This window comes from Diabrotica virgifera, chromosome 1 (assembly GCF_917563875.1).
Source record: "Diabrotica virgifera virgifera chromosome 1, PGI_DIABVI_V3a".
In the NCBI taxonomy this organism is placed as follows: domain Eukaryota; kingdom Metazoa; phylum Arthropoda; class Insecta; order Coleoptera; family Chrysomelidae; genus Diabrotica; species Diabrotica virgifera.
Window position 1 is genome coordinate 168,579,172 of NC_065443.1, and position 21,954 is coordinate 168,601,125.

At 34.4% G+C, this 21,954-nt stretch overlaps 1 protein-coding gene across 1 annotated transcript in view; it reads right to left on the reverse strand.

The window, feature by feature from the left end:
- Positions 1-903: 903 nt before the first annotated feature.
- LOC126878827 (uncharacterized) overlaps positions 904-21,954 on the reverse strand; it is a 383,461-nt gene continuing 362,410 nt past the window's right edge. Inside the window, exon 3 of the mRNA XM_050641735.1 lies at positions 904-2,069. Within this exon, the coding sequence (XP_050497692.1) occupies positions 919-2,069 (1,151 nt within the window). The 3' untranslated portion in view covers positions 904-918. The remainder of the gene's footprint in view (positions 2,070-21,954) is intronic.

The following is a 21,954-nucleotide window of genomic DNA, read 5'->3' on the forward strand; positions in this document are numbered from 1 at the left end:
TTAATTTATGACCTGTATTTTTGGTGCACCCTGTATACTCCAAGATTTTTCCAAAAGTACTGAAAAGGTATGTGGTGTTTTTGAAAAGGTAATTAAAGACCTTTAAAATGAGGTATCACTCAACCCCCTTTCCATTAAAGATTTTGGGGGTTGTGTCCGCCCCCACTAGAGGCTTTATGTAATTTAGTTGAAAACTGGTTTACAAAATGTCCCCCTCACAAATAAATTGACGTGTTTTTGCATATTTTTAGATTTTCTATACAGACCAAATTGTAGGGGGTGGCAACTTTTCAGCACATTGACACTTTTTCATTGACACATTTAGGTCTGGATCCCGCGTATGAAAAAAAAAGTTGATTAATAGCAAGCTGAAAATTTGTTAATAGCTTAAGGGTGTCTAGTCGGACAAACTTTGATATATGGGAACACTGGAATAGTGGAAGTTTTAATTGTGGAACAGGTTAAAAATTTGGAACGGTCAGACCACGAAAACGGCACATGTATTTTGTCCGACAGAACAGACTTAAACTCTTCGAACAGATATTAAACTCTCATGCAAAAATCAGACTGCTATTTATCAGCAAATGGGCGTTTTAATGAGTGGAACATGTAGAATATGTCAAATGACAGGAATTATGACAGGTGATAAATAGCAGTCTGATTTTTGCATGAGAGTTTAATCTCTGTTCGGAGAGTTTAAGTCTGTTCTGTCGGACAAAATAAATGCGCCGTTTTCGTGGTGTGACCGTTCCAAATTTTTAACCTGTTCCACAATTAAAACTGCCCCTGTTCCAGTGTTCCCATATATCAAAGTATATCCGCCTAGACACCCTTAAGCTATTAAAAAATTTTCAGCTTGCTATTAATCAACTTTTTTTTCATACGCGGGATCCAGACCTAATTGTATAACACCTACACCTACACTATAATAATAATAATAAAAGAAATAGCAAAACTTACCTGAAATTTACGTCTGGTGAAATACTTATAATGTACTTCATCTTTTTTGGTCTGGGCCTTTTTTTTCGATGGTTTCGACCCATATTCAATCTGAGATTCAAAGTCTTCCCCGAATTGTGAGTTAAGGGACAACGACGCCACGGGAGTAACAGCGTTAAGGGACAATTCGCATCCGTAGTTTTCCGGCGCCGAATTTTGAATTTCTTGCTGCACTGTTGATATTTTCTCAAAATTTGAGATCCTACTCTCAGATTCTTCATTTTTGAATAATTTTCCATCAATATGATGTAACAAATTTTCCTCAATATTGCACTTAATTCTATTAAAGAAAGTCTTGTCGAATACGTCGTCAAAGGTTAAAGAACTAATTTTTAAATTGTCTATGGAATGATCTGTGATTTTTTTGACACGGTAGAAGTGATCGAATTCGGGGTACGGGTTGATACAACTCGACTTTTCCGGTACTGGTTCACTTTTGTTTACATTCGTTTGTTTGCCTCTTTCCGCGGGTTTCTGCCTCTTCTTCTTTTGAGCATCACTTATGACCTGAAGTCTTTTACTTTCCCTTCTGTTAAGAGCTATCCGCGACGATTTTACGGTCAGTTTCTTGCTTCGTAGCTCTTTTAACTTTGCATTTTTTGCCCGAATTGATTTTTTAGCTCTATCGGGGTTATCTGTCGCTTCAGCCTTTGGTTTGGTTTTGCTCCTCGTCAGTTTGACAGATACCTCTTTTACAGACCTATCTTCAGTCAAAGCCAACTTCGCAGGAGCTTTCTCGTTAATTTCCGGCACAGGTTGATGGTGGGAAACGTTATGGTCAGACAACAAAGAGTTGATTACGAAGCGTTCCTCGCACGGAAGACATCCGAAATATTTGTCAGAATGTTCGTTGATTAGATGTTGGAAGAGATCTTTTAAAGTGTTTTCTGAGGAACCTAATTTCTCGCAGTAGATACACGGAGTGACAGTGAGTTGGTTTTGCTTCCGCGAACTGAGCCGACGGTTTTTCTTTACCGAATGAATGCGCTCGACGTGTTTTTGGCGGAGATTTGCGCTGGCAAACGACCTCTCGCAATAAAGACACAACAAGGTCATTCTTCCTTTTGAATCTGAAAAAAAAACATACTTAAATTATTTGCAATAAAAAATCTATTGAAAAAATGGTAATATACAGGGTGTCCAAAAACTCTACCGACAAACGAAGACCGGAGATTCCTCAGATAATTTTAAGACAAAATAACCCAATTCACTTAGTCCGAAAATGGGACCCTAAGGGAGCTAGAGCTATTTGAAGATGGCGTCTGGTAATTAGTTATTTTTTAAATACCTCCAGAACGTTTCTATTTAGAAAAACGAAAATTGGTACCCGTATTTATCTTCCAGAGATAAATCGATTCCATCTATTGCGAATTTCTAGTCCTGGTCATAGGCGTCCGTTTTGGGTAGGGCAACGCTTACTTTATCGCATCGCTTTTTTGTCTTTAATTTTTAAGCATTTTTGACTCTGGATTATTAAATTATGAAATATTCTAGTACTAAAAGCTACTCTTACTTTGTTTGTAAAATACACCGTTTTCTAGAAAAATCGATTTAAAAATTTTTCGTTTTTTGAATTTCAAAAAAACCTGTTTAGAAAAACAAAAACTGGTACGTTTATTTATATTCCAGAGATGAATCGATTTCATTAAGTGCGAATTTCTAGTATCGGTCATATTATGCGTCCGTTTTGGGTGGGTCAACGGCTATTTTATTGCATAACTTTTTGTCTTTAATTTTTAAGACTTTTTGACACTACACTAGATTATTAAATTTTTTTTTAAATTCAAGAAATGAACAATTTTCAAATCGATTTTTCTAGAAAACGGTGTGCCCTACCGACTTAAAAGCAAGAGTACCTTTTAGTACTAGAATACCTCACAATTTAATAATCAAGTCAATAATGCTTAAAAGTTAAAGACAAAAAAGTTATGCGATAAAATATCCGTTGCCCTACCCAAAACGGACGCCTATAACCGGTACTATAATTCGCAATGGATGGAATCGATTTATCTCAGGAAGATAGATAATATGTGTACCAATTTTCGTTTTCCTAACTAGAAGCGTTCTGGAGATATTAAAGAAAAACTAATTACAAGACGCCATCTTCAATGAGCTCTAGCTCTATTAGGAAGCATTTTCGGACTAGGTGTTCTGTGTAGGAATTCCCTGTCTTTGTTTGTCGCTAGAATTTCTGGACACCCTGTATAATGGATTTACATGATACGACACATTATACAAGAATATTTAAAAAATGCACGCAAAATGTAAACAGTGTCAATAGAATTAGTAAAAAATCGAATGTATTTCTCAGATAACAGATAACTTTAAAGCCGTACTGATCTTTATACTTTAAAGCTGATAACTTTACTGATAACTTTAAAGCATCGATATCTGAAACATACTAACGGTCCAGAAATAATAAAGTCAGTGATAGAGTATGCAATAAATAATACAAAAACTATAATAAATATATAGTAGGAGAGCCATGAATGCTAAATTTGCAGTTACTAAAGCGTTATGGTCACTTGTTGGGTTGTGAAAATTAGGTCCTAAAACCAAAAAGGTTAAGTTAACTTTTGCATTTTAGTGGGGACTTTCAATTTTTTAATTCAATTTTCCATTTCCGACAATCTTTTTTCCGATTATAGCGCCATCTATCCATAATTCGAAAAAATATCTCGAATAAAAGTTGCTTATTTTTACGTAAGGAATCCAACAATATGTAATAAAAAATAAGGACTCCTATTTAAGATTTTAAAGTAACCCCCCACCCAAATCCGTGGGGGTCGTGTTAATAAAAAAATAAAAATGTATACCATTTTTATTCAGTTGCAATGCAGTAAAAATTAAGACAGTGTTGGCTTCGCATTGCAACTGAATAAAAATGTCATACATTTTTATTTTATATTAGTATTACTCATTTGAGTAACATAGGTCCATTTTCCGTTGGAATTTACCACGCCGAACAGACGGGGTCGAGATTTGCAAATTTTAGAATTCTCTCTTGTCTTCTTCGCTTCAGCATCCATTTGGCTTGCAATTTTTAGAAGCCATGGAGGTGTTACCAGGAAAATGGTCCGATAAGTTTTCAATTAAACATCTCTTAAAAATATTTTTAAATATTTTTATTATGATGAAAATTTTGACTTTTATTTAGCAGATGCCGCTAGGCACATACTACCATCCCGTCAGTTGCTATGCAGGGACTAATAGAGTCGAAAATTTAAACTTAGGGCAGAGATAGCAACCTATGCATTCTCTGAGGAGCCACTAAAAAGTGGCGCAATCGTCGATAAAAGTGCTAGTTGCCTCTCTGAACTAAGTAAAAATTAAGACAGTTTTGGCTTCGCATTGCAACTGAATAAAAATGAAAAAAAATATACATTTTTATTTTTAGTTCTATTGTTGTTTTTCCACTCCACAGCTTTAAAATGTTTCAACCAGGATGTGCGTCGTCTCCTCTGTCCTCTTTGTCCTTCCACTTTCCCTTGTATGACCAATTGTATTCTCATATTTTCATTTTTTTAGTATGTGGCCAAAGTAGCTAATTTTTCTTTCCTTCATAGTGTTGAGTAGATCTTTTTCTTTTTTCATCATTCTTAGGTCCGGTACTTTATGTCTCGATTAACAGCCGGTTAATTAACCGGGGTTTAATCAGGACCTCTTTAGGGTCTCTTGCGTTGTAATAAATGCAATTACAAGTATTAATATAATTATAAATAAGTATAATCATACCTTTAATTGCATTTATTACAACGCAACAGACCCTAAAGAGGTCCCGATTAAACCCCGGTTAACTAGCCGGCTTTTAATCAATACATAAACTACCGGACCTTAATGTTTCTAAAACGATAATTCTTTACTTGGTTGCATTTAGGTTTCTAAAGACATTGTCGATATTTTTGTTTTTTTTATTTGCTTTGAGAATACATTGTCACTAGCTGATGTCTCAATGAGGGTGATACTGTTTCAGATATAGTTCGTTTGAAGGACGATTTTGATGCATTTTTCTCGTTGGAAATAACTTTTATTTTCATTAAGAGAGCTTCATGCGAGTCTTTGTTTGAATTTCGAACGAGACAGTCGATATTACCAGTTTGCTTATCTATAGTTAAATATAAATACAAAAATAAAAATCCAGTTTTTGTGGTGAAACAAATTAAACGATTGTTAATGGGACCCAAAAAGCGAAAATGGATTCCGCTTCGACGGCGATAAATCGGAATATTCTGCAATCTAACGAACCTATGCAATGCGACGCAATGGGTACTAGTCAGCAGCCAGTGGCGTACGCTCCAAAATACCAAATGTGCACTGATCAACAATTACAAGGTAATATGCAAATTTCTCAACCATTAAACACATCTTACTCTCAACCCTTAAAGCAACCCCAATATACTAACCCACCTTCCACCTCATTAAATCAAACCGAATGGAAAACAGTCGAAAACTCCAACAAAAGACATCGAACTAGTCCAGACAAAAGAATTGTAAAGCAAACAAAAATAAACGATTACTGGCTGAACTCGCCGACTACCACTTCTAACAGATTCGAGGCACTAAATAGCGAGTCAAAAGATGATGAAATAAATGACAATGAAATCACAAGTAAAAAAGAGAAAATAACCAAACCGCCTCCAATATTTATTAAGGGGGTTAAACACATACCCCCACTTATCGAATTACTAAACCAAATTGCTGAAAATAATTACGAATTAAAAGTTCTTAGCTCCGATCAAGTTAAACTTCAGCCAAAATCTGCTGACTACTATAGTACAATAACAAAAGCCCTATCGGAAAAAAAGACAGAGTTTCATACTTATCAAATAAAAAGAGCGCAGTTTCAGGGTTGTTCTTAAGAACATGCATTACTCGATGGACAAAAATCTTATAAAAAAGGAAATAGAAGAGAAAGGCCACACTGTTAGAAACATTTGGAACATCAAACACCCTAAAACTAAAGATCAGCTATCACTATTTTTCGTCGACTTGGAACCTTCTGATAATAATAGAAATATATATGACATTGAGTTCCTATTAAACCATAAGATTAAAATTGAACCACCGTACCAGAAAAGAGAGATACCACAATGTTCTAGATGTCAACGATACGGACATACCAAATCATACTGCCACCTTAGACCACGATGTGTAAAGTGCACAGGGGATCATGCAACAGAGCAATGCACTAATAAAGAAAGAAGTGCCAACGTCAAGTGTGTACTCTGCGAGGGAGACCACCCAGCAAACTACAAAGGTTGCAGGGTATACAAGGAGCTACAAACGAAAAAATTCCCAACGATTACACCCAGGCCTAGCATGCCAATTAATCATGCACAACATGTCCAAGCAGGAGTTACCTACGCCCAAATCGTTAATAACTCACAAAAAATTACGAATAGTAATACAAACCAAACAGAAGTAATTACTACCAATACTCCCGCCTCAAATGACATGGCTGAACTAAAGAATATGTTAAAAGTCCTGATGGAACAAATGGGTACACTGTTAAACCTTCTCACCACCGTCGTCACTAAATTAACAAAATGATCAAATTCTTAAAAATAGCTATTTGGAATGCCAACGGGCTAACAAATCATGCTCAAGAAGTTAAAGCTTTGATACTAATACACAACATCGACATAATGTTAATATCTGAAACACACTTTACAAATAGAAGCTATCTGAGAATTCCCAACTATGCAATATATAACACCAAACATCCAGATGGCACTGCACATGGAGGAACTGCAATCATAATTAAGTCATCTATAAAACACCACGAGTTAAATAAGTTTAAAAGAGACTATATACAAGCAACAAGTATTAGCATAGAAGACTGGAACGGTCCTTTAACAGTAACTGCAATATATAGTCCACCACGACATGCTATAGCCAAAAATCAATACCAAGAATTCTTCAACACACTTGGAAACAGGTTTCTAGCAGGCGGCGATTATAACGCAAAACACACTCACTGGGGATCCAGGCTAATAACTCCGAAAGGTAGGCAATTATACATGGCAATGGAAACCAACAACCTTAAATACATATCTACTGGCGAACCCACATACTGGCCCACAGACACAAACAAAATTCCAGATTTGGTTGATTTCTGTGTGACTAAAGGAATACCACTTGAATCCCAGACAGCACAATCTTGTTTCGATCTTTCATCCGACCACTCTCCTGTCTTGGTCATGATATCTACGAATATCCTCGAAACACAACCTCCACCATATCTAAGTAGTAAATATACCAATTGGATTAAATTCCGGGCTATCCTTGATGAGAGACTGGACCTAAACATCCCACTAAAATCGGATGGCGAAATTGACGAAGCAGTAAATCAATTAAATAGGATAATTCAGGAAGCTGGCTGGCAGTCAACACCTAAACAACCAAGAACAATCATACACAAAGATTTACCCAACGAAATAAAAGAAAAAATCGCAGAAAAAAGAAGACTAAGGAAAGTATGGCAAAGAACCCGTGCACCCCAGGATAAAAATATATTAAACCAAGCTACAGCGCGACTAAAAACTTTGTTAAACAACAATAAAAACAACGACATAAAACGATATCTACAAAATCTATCTGCTACGGAAACCTCCGAATACTCGCTATGGAAGGCAACACGAAAGATTAACAGACCACAACTCTCTAATCCGCCTATCCGGGCCAGTAACGGACGATGGGCTAAAAGTAACAACGAAAAAGCTACAGTCTTTGCCAAATACCTGGAGGAAGTGTTCCAACCACATGCTCAAAACAACAACTCTGATGCAGAAGATAATATTCAATTGTATTTAGAATATCCATACCAACTAGAAGCACCGTTGGAGAAATTCACAGCCAAACAAGTTTTCAACAAAATCCAAACAGATATGAATCCGAAAAAGTCCCCAGGGTTCGACTTAATCACTGCAAGAATTTTAAAAGAACTTCCCAAGAAAGGCGTGCAATATTTGACACAGATTTTTAACGCAATCTTAAGAACTGGTTACTATCCCCTTTTGTGGAAAGTGGCACAAATCATCTTAATACCCAAACCAGGCAAGCCTGTAGAAGAAGTTAAGTCCTATAGACCTATCAGTCTACTTTCAGTGATGTCAAAGGTTTTTGAAAAACTCTTACTAGACAGATTACAGCCAATCCTCGTGGAAAAGCAGCTAATACCCAACCACCAGTTTGGATTTAGACAACAACATGCTACCACCGAGCAAATTCATCGAGTCTGCAATTCCATAAACAAAGCCTTAGAAGAGAAGCAATACTGCTCTGCAGCTTTTTTGGATGTCTCGCAGGCTTTTGATAAAGTCTGGCACACTGGCTTGCTATACAAAATAAGAAAAGTCCTTCCTCTCAACTACTTTGTAATCCTCAAGTCCTATCTCTCCGACCGCCATTTCCTTGTAAAAGTTAAAGATCAGTGCACTAACTTATATCCAATCAACGCTGGAGTACCTCAGGGTAGTGTCCTTGGACCAGTTCTCTACCTACTCTACACAGCAGATCTTCCTACAAGCCAAAACATCATCACAGCCACATATGCAGATAACACAGCAATCATTGCAGCTCACTCAAACCCGTACATCGCCTCGCAACTGCTCCAGACAAATCTCGACAGTATAAATATCTGGTTACAAACATGGCGAATTAAAGTAAACGAAAGCAAGTCAGTACATATAACGTTCACTAATCGAAAAGATACGTGCCCAATTGTCTCAATAAATAATCAAGTACTACAACAAAAGGATGACGTAAAATACCTAGGTATGCACTTGGACCGCAGATTAACGTGGAAGAAACACATATTCACGAAAAGAAAACAGTTGGGTCTGAAACTCAATAAAATGTACTGGCTGATAGGAAAAAGGTCACAACTGAGTTTGTACAATAAAATTTTAGTATACAAGGCAGTGATTAAGCCAATATGGAGCTATGGTATCCAACTGTGGGGATCTGCGTCGAGATGCAATATCGACATCCTGGAGAGATTCCAATCGAAAACCTTGCGCATTATCACAAATGCACCGTGGTACATGCCCAATGAACACATCAATCGTGATCTCCAAATGAAGACTGTCAAAGAAGAAATTGCCAGTTACGCCCAAAAATACGACATCCGACTACAAAACCACCCCCCCCCCCCCCCCAGGCTAGCGAAGAACCTAATGAGACCTCAGGCAAACAGAAGGCTAAAGCGCCACACTCCAAGCGATCTACGAACAAGATTTTAAATTTTAAATTTTCAAAAATATTTTATTTAGTATAGAGTTTTATTTATAGGGTTTTATTTATTAGTCACAAATAATTTTGTTAAGTACTAAAATTATGATTTTATAGGTTATTGTCACTGGACAGTCTCCTGCAAGTCTCTTTTAATTGTTAAACAATTTACTTATTGTAATCATTATTACAGATTGTAAATAAATGGGATGTTAAAAAAAAATTAAGAGAGCTTCAATTATTGTGTAGACTGGAAGATGAAGGATCTTTAGTTATTATTGTGTGGGATGATCGGGTTGGTGAGTTGGATATATTTGGTTTGGATATCACTGAAGTTGTTATGTGGGCTGTAGATGATGTTCTTGATGGTGACGTTGAAGTAATATTTATAGAAGAACACGTTGTTGAAGGTGTAATAGCAACCGTTGCTGTGAAGATACTGTAGTAGGTTCATTTCTGTTTGAAAATATAGCAGTTGGGACCGCTGTATGTGAGTTATTTACTATTACTGTCCACATTTAAAATCCACGTTGCTGTCCATAGTACTGTCCATTTAAAATCCACATCAAAGTTCCACGAATATTAATAAAAGCGATAAAAGCACTCTACAAGAATAACAAAGAAGCTATTAAAACGGGCAATAGAATAATATGTAGCCCATTTAAGACGACAAAGGGACTACTACAGGGCTACTCCACATCCCCTACCCTGTTCAAAATATTCCTGGAAAAAACCCTGAAACCATAAAAAAGAAAGTGCGAAGGAATGGGTATCCCTACCAGTAAGAAACGAATATCTATGTATATTGTAGCGGTTACACTACTAATTAATTTAATTCCATTAAAATTCCATTAAAAATACCCCTCAAGCCGAATTGATTTCTAGATTCGAACGATAGTTGGTCAAACTCTATGCGCTGTTTCACATTATACGAATTTTGACCGTACGATGGTTGAAATTTACATAGCGGCTCGAGCAATCATATGGAATCTTTCTCCCTTCACCGAACATTTTAAGCGGTAAAGGGAGAAAGATTCCATATGATTGCTCGAGCCACTATGTAGATTTTACCCATCGCACGGTCAAAATTCTTATAATGTGAAACAGCGCTATCGATTGAAGCAGACGCCGATATTGAGATTAATTCTCATTGTTAAGTGGCGGATTTGGAAAAGGAAAAAAATATGGGATGGGAATAAAACAAATATAATTAACAGGAAATCAATACATCAGCCAATACCATTGCAAACAAATAAATCAAAAAGTAGATATATCCTGGGACTTTTCCACATAGGAGAATAATACTGCCGGCGTGCTGCTACTTTTTCCAGTAAGTAATATATTGATATTTGTATCATTTCTTCGTCATGAAATCCAATACATTATTGTACATATTCCGTCCGTTATCTGTAGTTATTAATTTTGATTAAGAAATAATTTAAATTTCAAAGTAGGTACTCATATTCTTTAAATATAAGGTCATTGTTTTTTGTTCGATTGTCAAACCTTAATTTAAATTTATTTCGTATCTTATCATTAGGTTTTTCCTCTAATTTTTTATGAGGTAATATTATAAAAAAAGTTTTAACGAATATCTGACAGTTTTCTGTCAGGCGCATGTCCCTGTCATGTCTGAATTAAACGTAGCTTCAGAAATTTTAACATGACATGTATACCTAACCTAATGTTTTTGTTTTGGTTCCCGTGCAGTGAACCTGTGCTGTATACACATAGTGTTATAAAGAATGTAATTAAACTTGATAAAATTTACATTTTAGATTCCGTCACTTTGCATCACTTAACGTCACTTGAAAACTTTATGTCATTTCATACTTATGTAGTAACCTAGAGACCACTTAGTGTGGTAGCAACTTTTGGGTATACCTGTAGAGGTTGCCAAGGACCATTTGACTTCAACCAGGATTGGACTTACTTACCACAGCAGCCAACCAATTTCATTGTGCCAAGAGGAATTTCCTACGGACTTTTAACCCATTCAAATAGTGTTGTGATAAGATAAGTTTGTTTACCTTTTATCTACTTTTGGTTACTATATATTTGCCGAACTTGCTGATATTAACCGAACGGGAAAGTTCAAAAAAAGAAGGATATATTTAAACATTCATTGTTCTCATCTACATGTAAAGTTTACTCCTAACATAAAATGTAGTTATTTGCTAGTGTAATTGGTTCCTTGAGTAAATAATTCATCGATTGTAACCATATAGCCATAGTTTTACAAAGTGAAGTGTTGTGTTTTCTTTTTTACTTCAAACAAAAAGAGATATGTTTTTATGCATATCGTCTTTTTTATTACTTAAGAACGTAACTCTACAATTCTACGTATTGGTAATGAAAACTAACATTCAATATTTTTACTAACATTTTACATGGAATATATGTGGCTAATTAACATTTTCTTTATTTCAGCCCTGAAGAAGTGAATAAACATTCACGAAAACGTTAGGCCGTACAATTGATACGCACTGAGTTTTGGTTTGCAGATTTCCCCAATATTCAAAACTTTACTGTATATAAATATAATATATATATATATATATATATATATATATATATATATATATATATATATATATATATATATATATATATTGTTATATTCCTATTTGATAGGAGAATTAAAATTTATAATTATAAGCAAAATTCAAATTAATATAAAAGATCTTCAATTTTCTCAGCCACGGGCATGTAAATTTAGAACAACCTGTATACAACAAATTATTATATTTAGTTTTTAAGAAAGTGATTCGAAGAAGTGTACGAAACTCGGTAACAATGCGCCTAAGATAAACAAGTTGAGTGACGCGGGCCATTATAGTGTTCGCGGAAGATTCGATCATTAGCCTACGCTAAATAAGACTCAGTGAAATAGATAATAGGTCATTAAGTTTTGTAAAAAGTAGAAAGTAAGTTTAAATTGGGAAATGATTATTTTTTCTTGAAATCCATTAAACATATTTAGAAAGATTAAAAGTTGGTATTGAGGAATACGGCGAATTAAAATTTGTGGTGGAATGTTGATTTTTGAATCTGGAAGGGATATTGAGAAAGTATGGGATTGAATGAGGATGACAGATCAGAATGTTTTGAGCGGTCGAGAAGTGAAGTCCAGTGGGAGACGGTAGTGTACGAAGAGTGAAAAAGCCGGTGTAGTTCCGTGAGTGTTGAGTACCCAAGGGGAACGAGAAGTAGGCCGAGTCGAGAGAAAAGAATCTCCTTGAGCAAAGAGTATCCCGGTAGCTGATTGAAGTGGTTCGAAAAAGGTAGAACACGGCATCACGAGAAAAGCAGGAACGAGAGCTGTACGAGGTAGTTTTCAAAGGAGAACATTACTGGAGGCCAGGACGAGTTTTTCATCGCAACCAAGGGTAGCAGGAAACGGGTTTAGTGTGAGGACATTCGCAGTTCACCAGATAAAGGTCAGTCTCATTTGTCAGGACATGAATGTACGGGTTTTTGTATTAAATACCACATTAAAAATTGAAGAACATAATCGCTAATATCAGAAGATTTTCATCAAACTTAAATCAATTTGTTGCTAATAAATCCTAATAGTTTCATTATTAATTAAAAGTTTTAAATTGGAAACCAAAAGGAAATAAGATTCCCATTTTTAAATGTTTATATTAAATAAATATAAGATATAACAAATATTAAGCAGTAATTGCCATTTATATAAAATAAACAAAATATTGATTTATAATTGTAATCCATATGTGTGTATTATTTTATTTTTTTTCCTATCCCGATTAGGAACCACTGAGAAATACTTAGAAGTCACGAAAGTAAGTAAGTAATTTATAATTCGCCCTGAGATTGAAAACATATTGGTATGTGATCTGGTTGATTAATTAGATTATCATTAATGCATTAATTAAATTAAATTACATATAAGAATATCACCACATATAAATAAATAAGATCACAACAAAAATGTCGTCCAACGTGGTAAGCATTGAAAAGTATTTCTAGTGGCAAATTTGAAGGATAGAAAGAGAAAAGCCGGTAGTTGGAAATTTATATGCCTGTGGTAAAAAGTGAGATACTTACAGTTGATAACATAAAAATTTAGATCTCTTTAGGTACAAATTTTACATAACTGATTTAATACTTTATTTTTACGATATTTACATTTGATATATTTATGAACAATTTATAATATTTGGGTGAGAAAAAGTCGTTTTGGTAACATACTAGTAAAATTTCATATTTGGCGGGGATAGTACTTCTTGAAAACAAATGTCTGTGACAAGAAGCCAAAGCAAAGACAACAAAAAACAAAAAGAACATTCAAATCAAGAGGATAATTCAGACCAAGAAGATATTTTAGACACAACAATCATGGAAACAGGAAAAAAAGAATTGTCAGAATTAGAAAAGATATTACAACTTATGCAACTCCAGTCAAAAAAAATGGATGAAGCAAAAAGAACAATGGATAAAAATCAGGAAGAAACATCAAAGAAAATGGATGAAACACAACAAAAAATGGATGAAACACAACAAAAATTGGATCAAAAAATGGATGAAACACAACAAAAAATGGATGAAACACAACAAAAATTGGATCAAAAAATGGATGAAACACAACAGAAAATGGATAGAATCCAAGACAACCAACAGGAAACAAAACAAGCCATAGAAGAGAACAACAAGAAAATGGAGAAACGCATAGAAAAGTATGAAATGAAAATTAAAGATCACATGCAAGAACAAGAAATGAGAATGAAGGACCACATGAAAGAACAAGAAATGAAAATTCAAAATAAAATGGAAAGTTTGGAAAACAAGTTGCAAAACGCTATTCAAGCAGACATAGAAGAAGTGGAAAGAAAGATTGCGGAAATCAATACTCAACAAAATGTCGGAGAAAGAAGAGAAATGGTTATACATAGCACAGATGACGTGAAGATAAGGTTTGGCGGGGACGTAAGAAGATTACACCCAGTGCCGTTCATAAATAGCCTGAAAAAGAAAATACAACACATCGGAAATTTCGAAACAGCAAAAGAAACTATTAGAAACCATCTCAAATATGAAGCAAGCCTATGGTTCGATAGTAACGAAGAAGAATTCGGCAATTGGCAACAATTTGAACAAAAATTTTTGAATTATTTCTGGGGAAAAGTCCAACAATTGGAAATTAACAAGGAATTGCAAAATAGGAAATACAATGATAGGATGGGGGTATCAGAAAAGACATATGCTTTACAAATTTACAATAATGCAAAACATTTACAATATAATTACTCATCGGAACAATTAGTCGAACTGATTGCAAGACATTTCGAAGAAACGCTGGAAGACCATATTACACTGCAAAACTACAAAGACATAGATAGTCTATGCCAATTCTTACAAATAAGAGAATCACGTTTAAGAGAAAGAAAATCAAGAAGGTCGCGAGAAGATTACAGGCCCCGAGAGACACAGGATTACAGAGAGAGAAATCAAAATAGGAGAGACTATACAAGACGAGATTTTAATCCCAGAAGGGAAAACGAAAATAGAGACAACGGAAGAGGAAATTATGAAGAAAGAAATAGGCAATGGAATGAGGACAGAAATCGAGAAGACCAGAGTAGAAACATCACACGCTCAAATCAAGAAAACAGAAATAATGGTAGACAAAATGAACAGGGATATCGAGAAAACCGAAACAGATCCGACAGACCAAGAGAAAATAGAAGGGAGGTAAATAATACCCAGACAGAAGAATATGACGGAGAGAGAAATTATGACGAAAATATAAACAACGAGGAGCAACCGTCGTCTTTTCACGACGGCGCTCACTAAAAACAAAAAATCAAACAGGAATCTTTTGTCACCCCAAGGAGTTTATTAAATTGGCAGGAAACAACGAAAAGAAGAATGGAGTTAATTTAAAATTTGTGGATGGATTTATCAACGAGAAACCAATTAAAATTATGATAGATACTGGATCTGAAATAACATTGGTCAACAGAAAACTAATAGAAGAAGTTAATTTAACAAATTTAATTTACAAAATACCTAGGGTAAATTTAGTGGGCGCAAACAAACGGACATTGGCAACTATAAATGAAGGCATACGAGTAAGGGTACGACTGGGTAAGAAGATGTATGCACTACAATGTGTAATAATGCCAAACATGTCACATGACATGATAGTAGGAGTTGACGAATTGGCAGAAAAACATGTAGTGATAGATTTTAAAAATAATACGATGAAACTAACAGAAGAAAAAGAAGAAGAACAGGACAAGGAACATGAGAAACAAAATACGGACGAATCAGGGAAAGAACAAACAATGGAAATGAATTTGGCAACGAAGCAAGGACGAAAAAGAAAAAGGAGAAAAAGTCAGAAAAAGATAAAAGAAAATGAAACCTGTGGCTCCTCAAAAGAAGAGTTGAGCCCAGAAGAAGAAAAATTGAGAGTATCAAAAGCAAAAGAAACCTGGGATTCCTCAAAAGAAGAGACGAGCTCAGGAGAAGAAGAAATAAAGCTAACAAATGAAAGTGAAAAGAATATGATTGAAACAGTGGTATTTGAAGAGGAGGTATATGCAAACGAGGATGCAGAATGCACGGTAAACATATGTGAAGAGTCTGAGGAAAAAGACAGAAAATTGATATGTGGAGAAGGAAAAGAAAAAGAATTGCGGTTGATGTTAAGAAACTACGAAAATTTGATCAATGAGGAAAACAGAGTGGCGAAAAAGTACGAACATTCATTTGAGGTGAAAAACTTGGGAAATTTTCGATCAAAGACTTACCCGATTCCATACAAGTATCGACAAGAGGTGAAAGAAGAAATTAATAAAATGTTGGAAGATCAAATCATCGAAAGATGTGATTCACCGTATGTTAACCCGATTGTGATAGTAAAGAAAAGCAATGGAGAATTGAGATTATGTTTAGATGCCAGGAATATCAACCAGCACACTGTATCACAATATGAATCACCTCTAAACATCGAGGCCATTTTGATTGAGGCAAATGATTTATTAATTTTTTCACAAGATACTCAGAGTCATCTGGAACACATAAAAATAATTCTGGAAGAATTGGACACAGCGGGATTGAAATTAAACATTGAAAAATGTCAATTTTTTCAAAAAGAAGTAATTTATTTGGGTTTTCAATTGGACACCAAAACAGTCAGATTAGCCGAAGACAGAGTCAAGCTCATAGATGAATACCCAAGACCAACGAATTTGAAAACATTGAGAGGTTTTCTTGGCACGATTAATTATTTTAAAAAGCTGATTCCCGATTTGAGCCAAAAGGAAATTCCTCTGATAAAATTGCTAAAAAAGGGAATAAAATGGAATTGGAAAGAAGAACAGGAGGAAGCTTTCAAAACATTAAAACGAGAATTCGCAAAAGGAACGAAAATATACCACCCCATTTACAATTTACCTTTTATACTCCGAACTGATGCGTCCATACAAAAATTCGCAGGAGTTCTGTCTCAAATACAAAACGACCAAGAAGTGCCGATATGCTTTATATCTCGAGTGACTAAAACACATGAGAGAAAATATAGTGTTACAGAATTGGAGTTTGCCAGTGTACTATATTGCGTAAACAGATTGAGGTTTTACTTATTGGGAGCAAAATTCACAATCGAAACAGACCATGCAGCTTTAGTACATATCATGAAGAATAGATTAGTAAATAATAGAATACATAGAGGCATTCTATTATTACAGGAGTATGATTTTGAGTTCCGATATATAAAAGGAAAAGACAACATAATAGCCTACGCTCTAACACGGGATGAGGACACCGGAAAAAAGGAAACAATTACTCTACAGGTGGGACTAAATAGATTAATACAAGAAGAAGGGATATATTCGTTAAATGAGATAAGGACAAACCAGGAAGACCTAGAGGAAAGAGAGAAAAGAAGAGCGGAGGTAGAAAATAACATATATTTTAAGAGAATAGACGGAAAGGAACTATATTTAGTGACACAGACATTGGCAGAAAAGATAATAAAGAAATTACATGAGGACAATGGGCATATTGGTAGCAGAAAGGTTTGGCTCGTTTTTAGGGAAAATTACATCAGCCGACAGAATTACCGCATTGCAAAGGAAATTACCCAGAAGTATGTCAAAAATATAAGAGTAGAAATTTCAAAAACGAAAATATTGCCAAAAATATTGAAGCCCGAAACAAACTAGACATTGTAGCAATAGATATGTTAAGCGATCTAATTATGACCACTAAAAGGAACAAACATATTCTAGTGATGGTGGATGTGTTTTCAAAATACGTAAAATTATATAGTTGCCCCACCACAAAGGGGGAAGAAATATTAAGAAAAATCGACAATTTTATAGCCACAGTAGGAACACCAAAAAAGATTCTACTGGACAATGCAACGTATTTCCGAAATGATCGTTTCAAGGGACAACTTCGAGAACGCGGAATAGAGACAAATTTTGTCAGCATCAGGCATCCACAGAGTAATCCTTCGGAACGATTCATACAGGAAGTGACGAAATTTCTTCGCATTGCAACAGATGGTCAACATCGCCACTGGGACAGGAAAATGGCGGAAATAGAAGTGTATCTAAATACAATTCCGAGCACAGTAACAAAAGAGACCCCAGAATACATCATGAAGGGTGTACTGCCGATAAGGCCATGGGAAGACCCAGAGCCAAAGGAATATCAACAGGTGATTGAAACAGTACAGAGAAGATTACGGCGAAGCAACGAAAAGTATATTCAAAGACAGGAAAACAATAGAAAAAGAAGACCAGTGACTTTCCAAAAGGGTGAAAAAGTACTCGTGAGGGCATTACGAGTATCAAATCTTCCTGGGGGCATTTGCGCAAAGTTGATGCCTGTTTTCGAAGGCCCGTACATCGTGAATAATGAAAATGGGATAAATAGTTATGAGTTGAGGCATAGGAACTCGGAAAAGATCCGAGGAATTTATAATATTCACGATGTATACAAATATCACGAATAAAAGACAGAATTACATAAAGTAGATAGTAAGTTAGGGTATAAGACGTAGATTAAAGTAAGGAAATAGACAGGGAGTTGGTTTTGCCTCGAGAAAATTTATTTAAAAATGCAGATAAATTTTATCGAATACAAGGCGGGGATTTGTTATATTCCTATTTGATAGGAGAATTAAAATTTATAATTATAAGCAAAATTCAAATTAATATAAAAGATCTTCAATTTTCTCAGCCACGGGCATGTAAATTTAGAACAACCTGTATACAACAAATTATTATATTTAGTTTTTAAGAAAGTGATTCGAAGAAGTGTACGAAACTCGGTAACAATGCGCCTAAGATAAACAAGTTGAGTGACGCGGGCCATTATAGTGTTCGCGGAAGATTCGATCATTAGCCTACGCTAAATAAGACTCAGTGAAATAGATAATAGGTCATTAAGTTTTGTAAAAAGTAGAAAGTAAGTTTAAATTGGGAAATGATTATTTTTTCTTGAAATCCATTAAACATATTTAGAAAGATTAAAAGTTGGTATTGAGGAATACGGCGAATTAAAATTTGTGGTGGAATGTTGATTTTTGAATCTGGAAGGGATATTGAGAAAGTAGGGGATTGAATGAGGATGACAGATCAGAATGTTTTGAGCGGTCGAGAAGTGAAGTCCAGTGGGAGACGGTAGTGTACGAAGAGTGAAAACGCCGGTGTAGTTCCGTGAGTGTTGAGTACCCAAGGGGAACGAGAAGTAGGCCGAGTCGAGAGAAAAGAATCTCCTTGAGCAAAGAGTATCCCGGTAGCTGATTGAAGTGGTTCGAAAAAGGTAGAACACGGCATCACGAGAAAAGCAGGAACGAGAGCTGTACGAGGTAGTTTTCAAAGGAGAACATTACTGGAGGCCAGGACGAGTTTTTCATCGCAACCAAGGGTAGCAGGAAACGGGTTTAGTGTGAGGACATTCGCAGTTCACCAGATAAAGGTCAGTCTCATTTGTCAGGACATGAATGTATGGGTTTTTGTATTAAATACCACATTAAAAATTGAAGAACATAATCGCTAATATCAGAAGATTTTCATCAAACTTAAATCGATTTGTTGCTAATAAATCCTAATAGTTTCATTATTAATTAAAAGTTTTAAATTGGAAACCAAAAGGAAATAAGATTCCCATTTTTAAATGTTTATATTAAATAAATATAAGATATAACAAATATTAAGCAGTAATTGCCATTTATATAAAATAAACAAAATATTGATTTATAATTGTAATCCATATGTGTGTATTATTTTATTTTTTTTCCTATCCCGATTAGGAACCACTGAGAAATACTTAGAAGTCACGAAAGTAAGTAAGTAATTTATAATTCGCCCTGAGATTGAAAACATATTGGTATGTGATCTGGTTGATTAATTAGATTATCATTAATGCATTAATTAAATTAAATTACATATAAGAATATCACCACATATAAATAAATAAGATCACAACAATATATATATATATATATATATATATATATATATATATATATACACCAAGGAAAGGATCAATGGGAAAGCAGCTGAATAATGGAGCCAAGAGTACTCTTTTTTCAAAAATCAAATATTTCGGTATTTATTTGATACCATCATCAGTGATAGCTAAAAGATTGTTTTGGTGAGCTACATTACAAAATATAAATTGAAAATTTTGACTTACAAAATTGAGAATGTGGCTATGTTGTTAAAAATATGTAGAAAAGCCTCCAGAGGGGAAACATGTTGTGATTTAAAAATTATTGTCAATAAAACACAAAAAACATCTGAACAACAAAAAACTGTAACAATACACATTTGAATAAATTAATTAAAACCAATAAAACTTTTTGAATATTAAAATCTAAACATTGGAAAACAGACATTAAGTAGGTACAACTTGTACTTTTTTGTACATGAAAAAATTGAAATTCAACTAATCTGGCGGTAATATATTTCATGTTCCATGGTATAAAACAAGTGACAGCCGACAACGACAAACTTTAAGTCAAGTAGGTATGACATTCCAAGTTTTGTATTTTATTTACCCTAACCCTACTTCTCACTGTAAATATGGTAAATATAGAATATAGATAAATTTCACATGTGGATATTTGAAAATATGAATTATAACATGAAATGGAACCAAACAACAAAACCAATAGCTTTCAGCAATTTATTCATCAGAAACTGCAGTGTTATAATGTAGTTTTTTTGCATAGAACTCTTTATCTGGACATCTGGAGATATTTGGACTCTTTATCTGGAGATATTTGCATATCTCTACAACAAAAAAACCTCAAACTTCTATACCAATTATTCCTGGACAATGGCTATCCACCAACTCTTCTAAAGAAAATCCTGTTTAGCACACCGTCCATAACAAAAAACACTGCACAAGACATCTCTTCGGTGGACACTGCTCCTGTTGAACAGGAAGGGGATATTGTATTGGTCACAACTCTGTCAACGAAATATTATACGCTACCATACATACACAATGTCACACCAAAATTGACAAGAATTTTTAATTCTGTTGGTGATTTTAAGTTTGCTTCTAAAACAGCTTTAACAATAAATTCAGTTTTCTCCAAACTCAAGGATAAAACCTTAAAAGAAAATATGTCAAATATAGTGTACAGCATCCCTTGCAAAAATTGTAATTGCAATATATAGGCCATTCTTCGAGACGATTGAGGGACCGGATCACATCACATATAAGTGATTCTAAAAGATACCCAGACAGATGCAGTTTGTCCATGCATGTCCATCAAAACAATCATATAATGAACTACACAGAATCCAAAGTTCTAGCAGTTGAAAACAATTATTTTAAAAGGTTGTTTCTTGAGATGGCTTTTATTTCTGAGACTGAGGAGACTATTAATAAAAAATCAGACATCAGCCACTTAAGTGAAATTTACTCACATTTGCTTCACTAGATAAAGAGTTCTATGCAAAAAAACTACATTATAACACTGCAGTTTCTGATGAATAAATTACTGAAAGCTATTGGTTTTGTTGTTTGGTTCCATTTCATGTTATAATTCATATTTTCAAATATCCACATGTGAAATTTATCTATATTCTATATTTACCATATTTACAGTGAGAAGTAGGGTTAGGGTAAATAAAATACAAAACTTGGAATGTCATACCTACTTGACTTAAAGTTTGTCGTTGTCGGCTGTCACTTGTTTTATCCCATGGAACATGAAATATATTACCGCCAGATTAGTTGAATTTCAATTTTTTCATGTACAAAAAAGTACAAGTTGTACCTACTTAATATCTGTTTTCCAATTTTTAATATTCAAAAAGTTTTATTGGTTTTAATTAATTTATTCAAATGTGTATTGTTACAGTTTTTTGTTGTTCAGATGTTTTTTGTGTTTTATTGACAATAATTTTTAAATCACAACATGTTTCCCCTCTGGAGGCTTTTCTACATATTTTTAACAACATAGCCACATTCTCAATTTTGTAAGTCAAAATTTTCAATTTATATTTTGTAATGTAGCTCACCAAAACAATCTTTTAGCTATCACTGATGATGGTATCAAATAAATACCGAAATATTTGATTTTTGAAAAAAAGAGTACTCTTGGCTCCATTATTCAGCTGCTTTCCCATTGATCCTTTCCTTGGTGTATTCAATTGTTCAGCTGTGATCAAGACTTGGATATATATATATATATATATATATATATATATATATATATATATA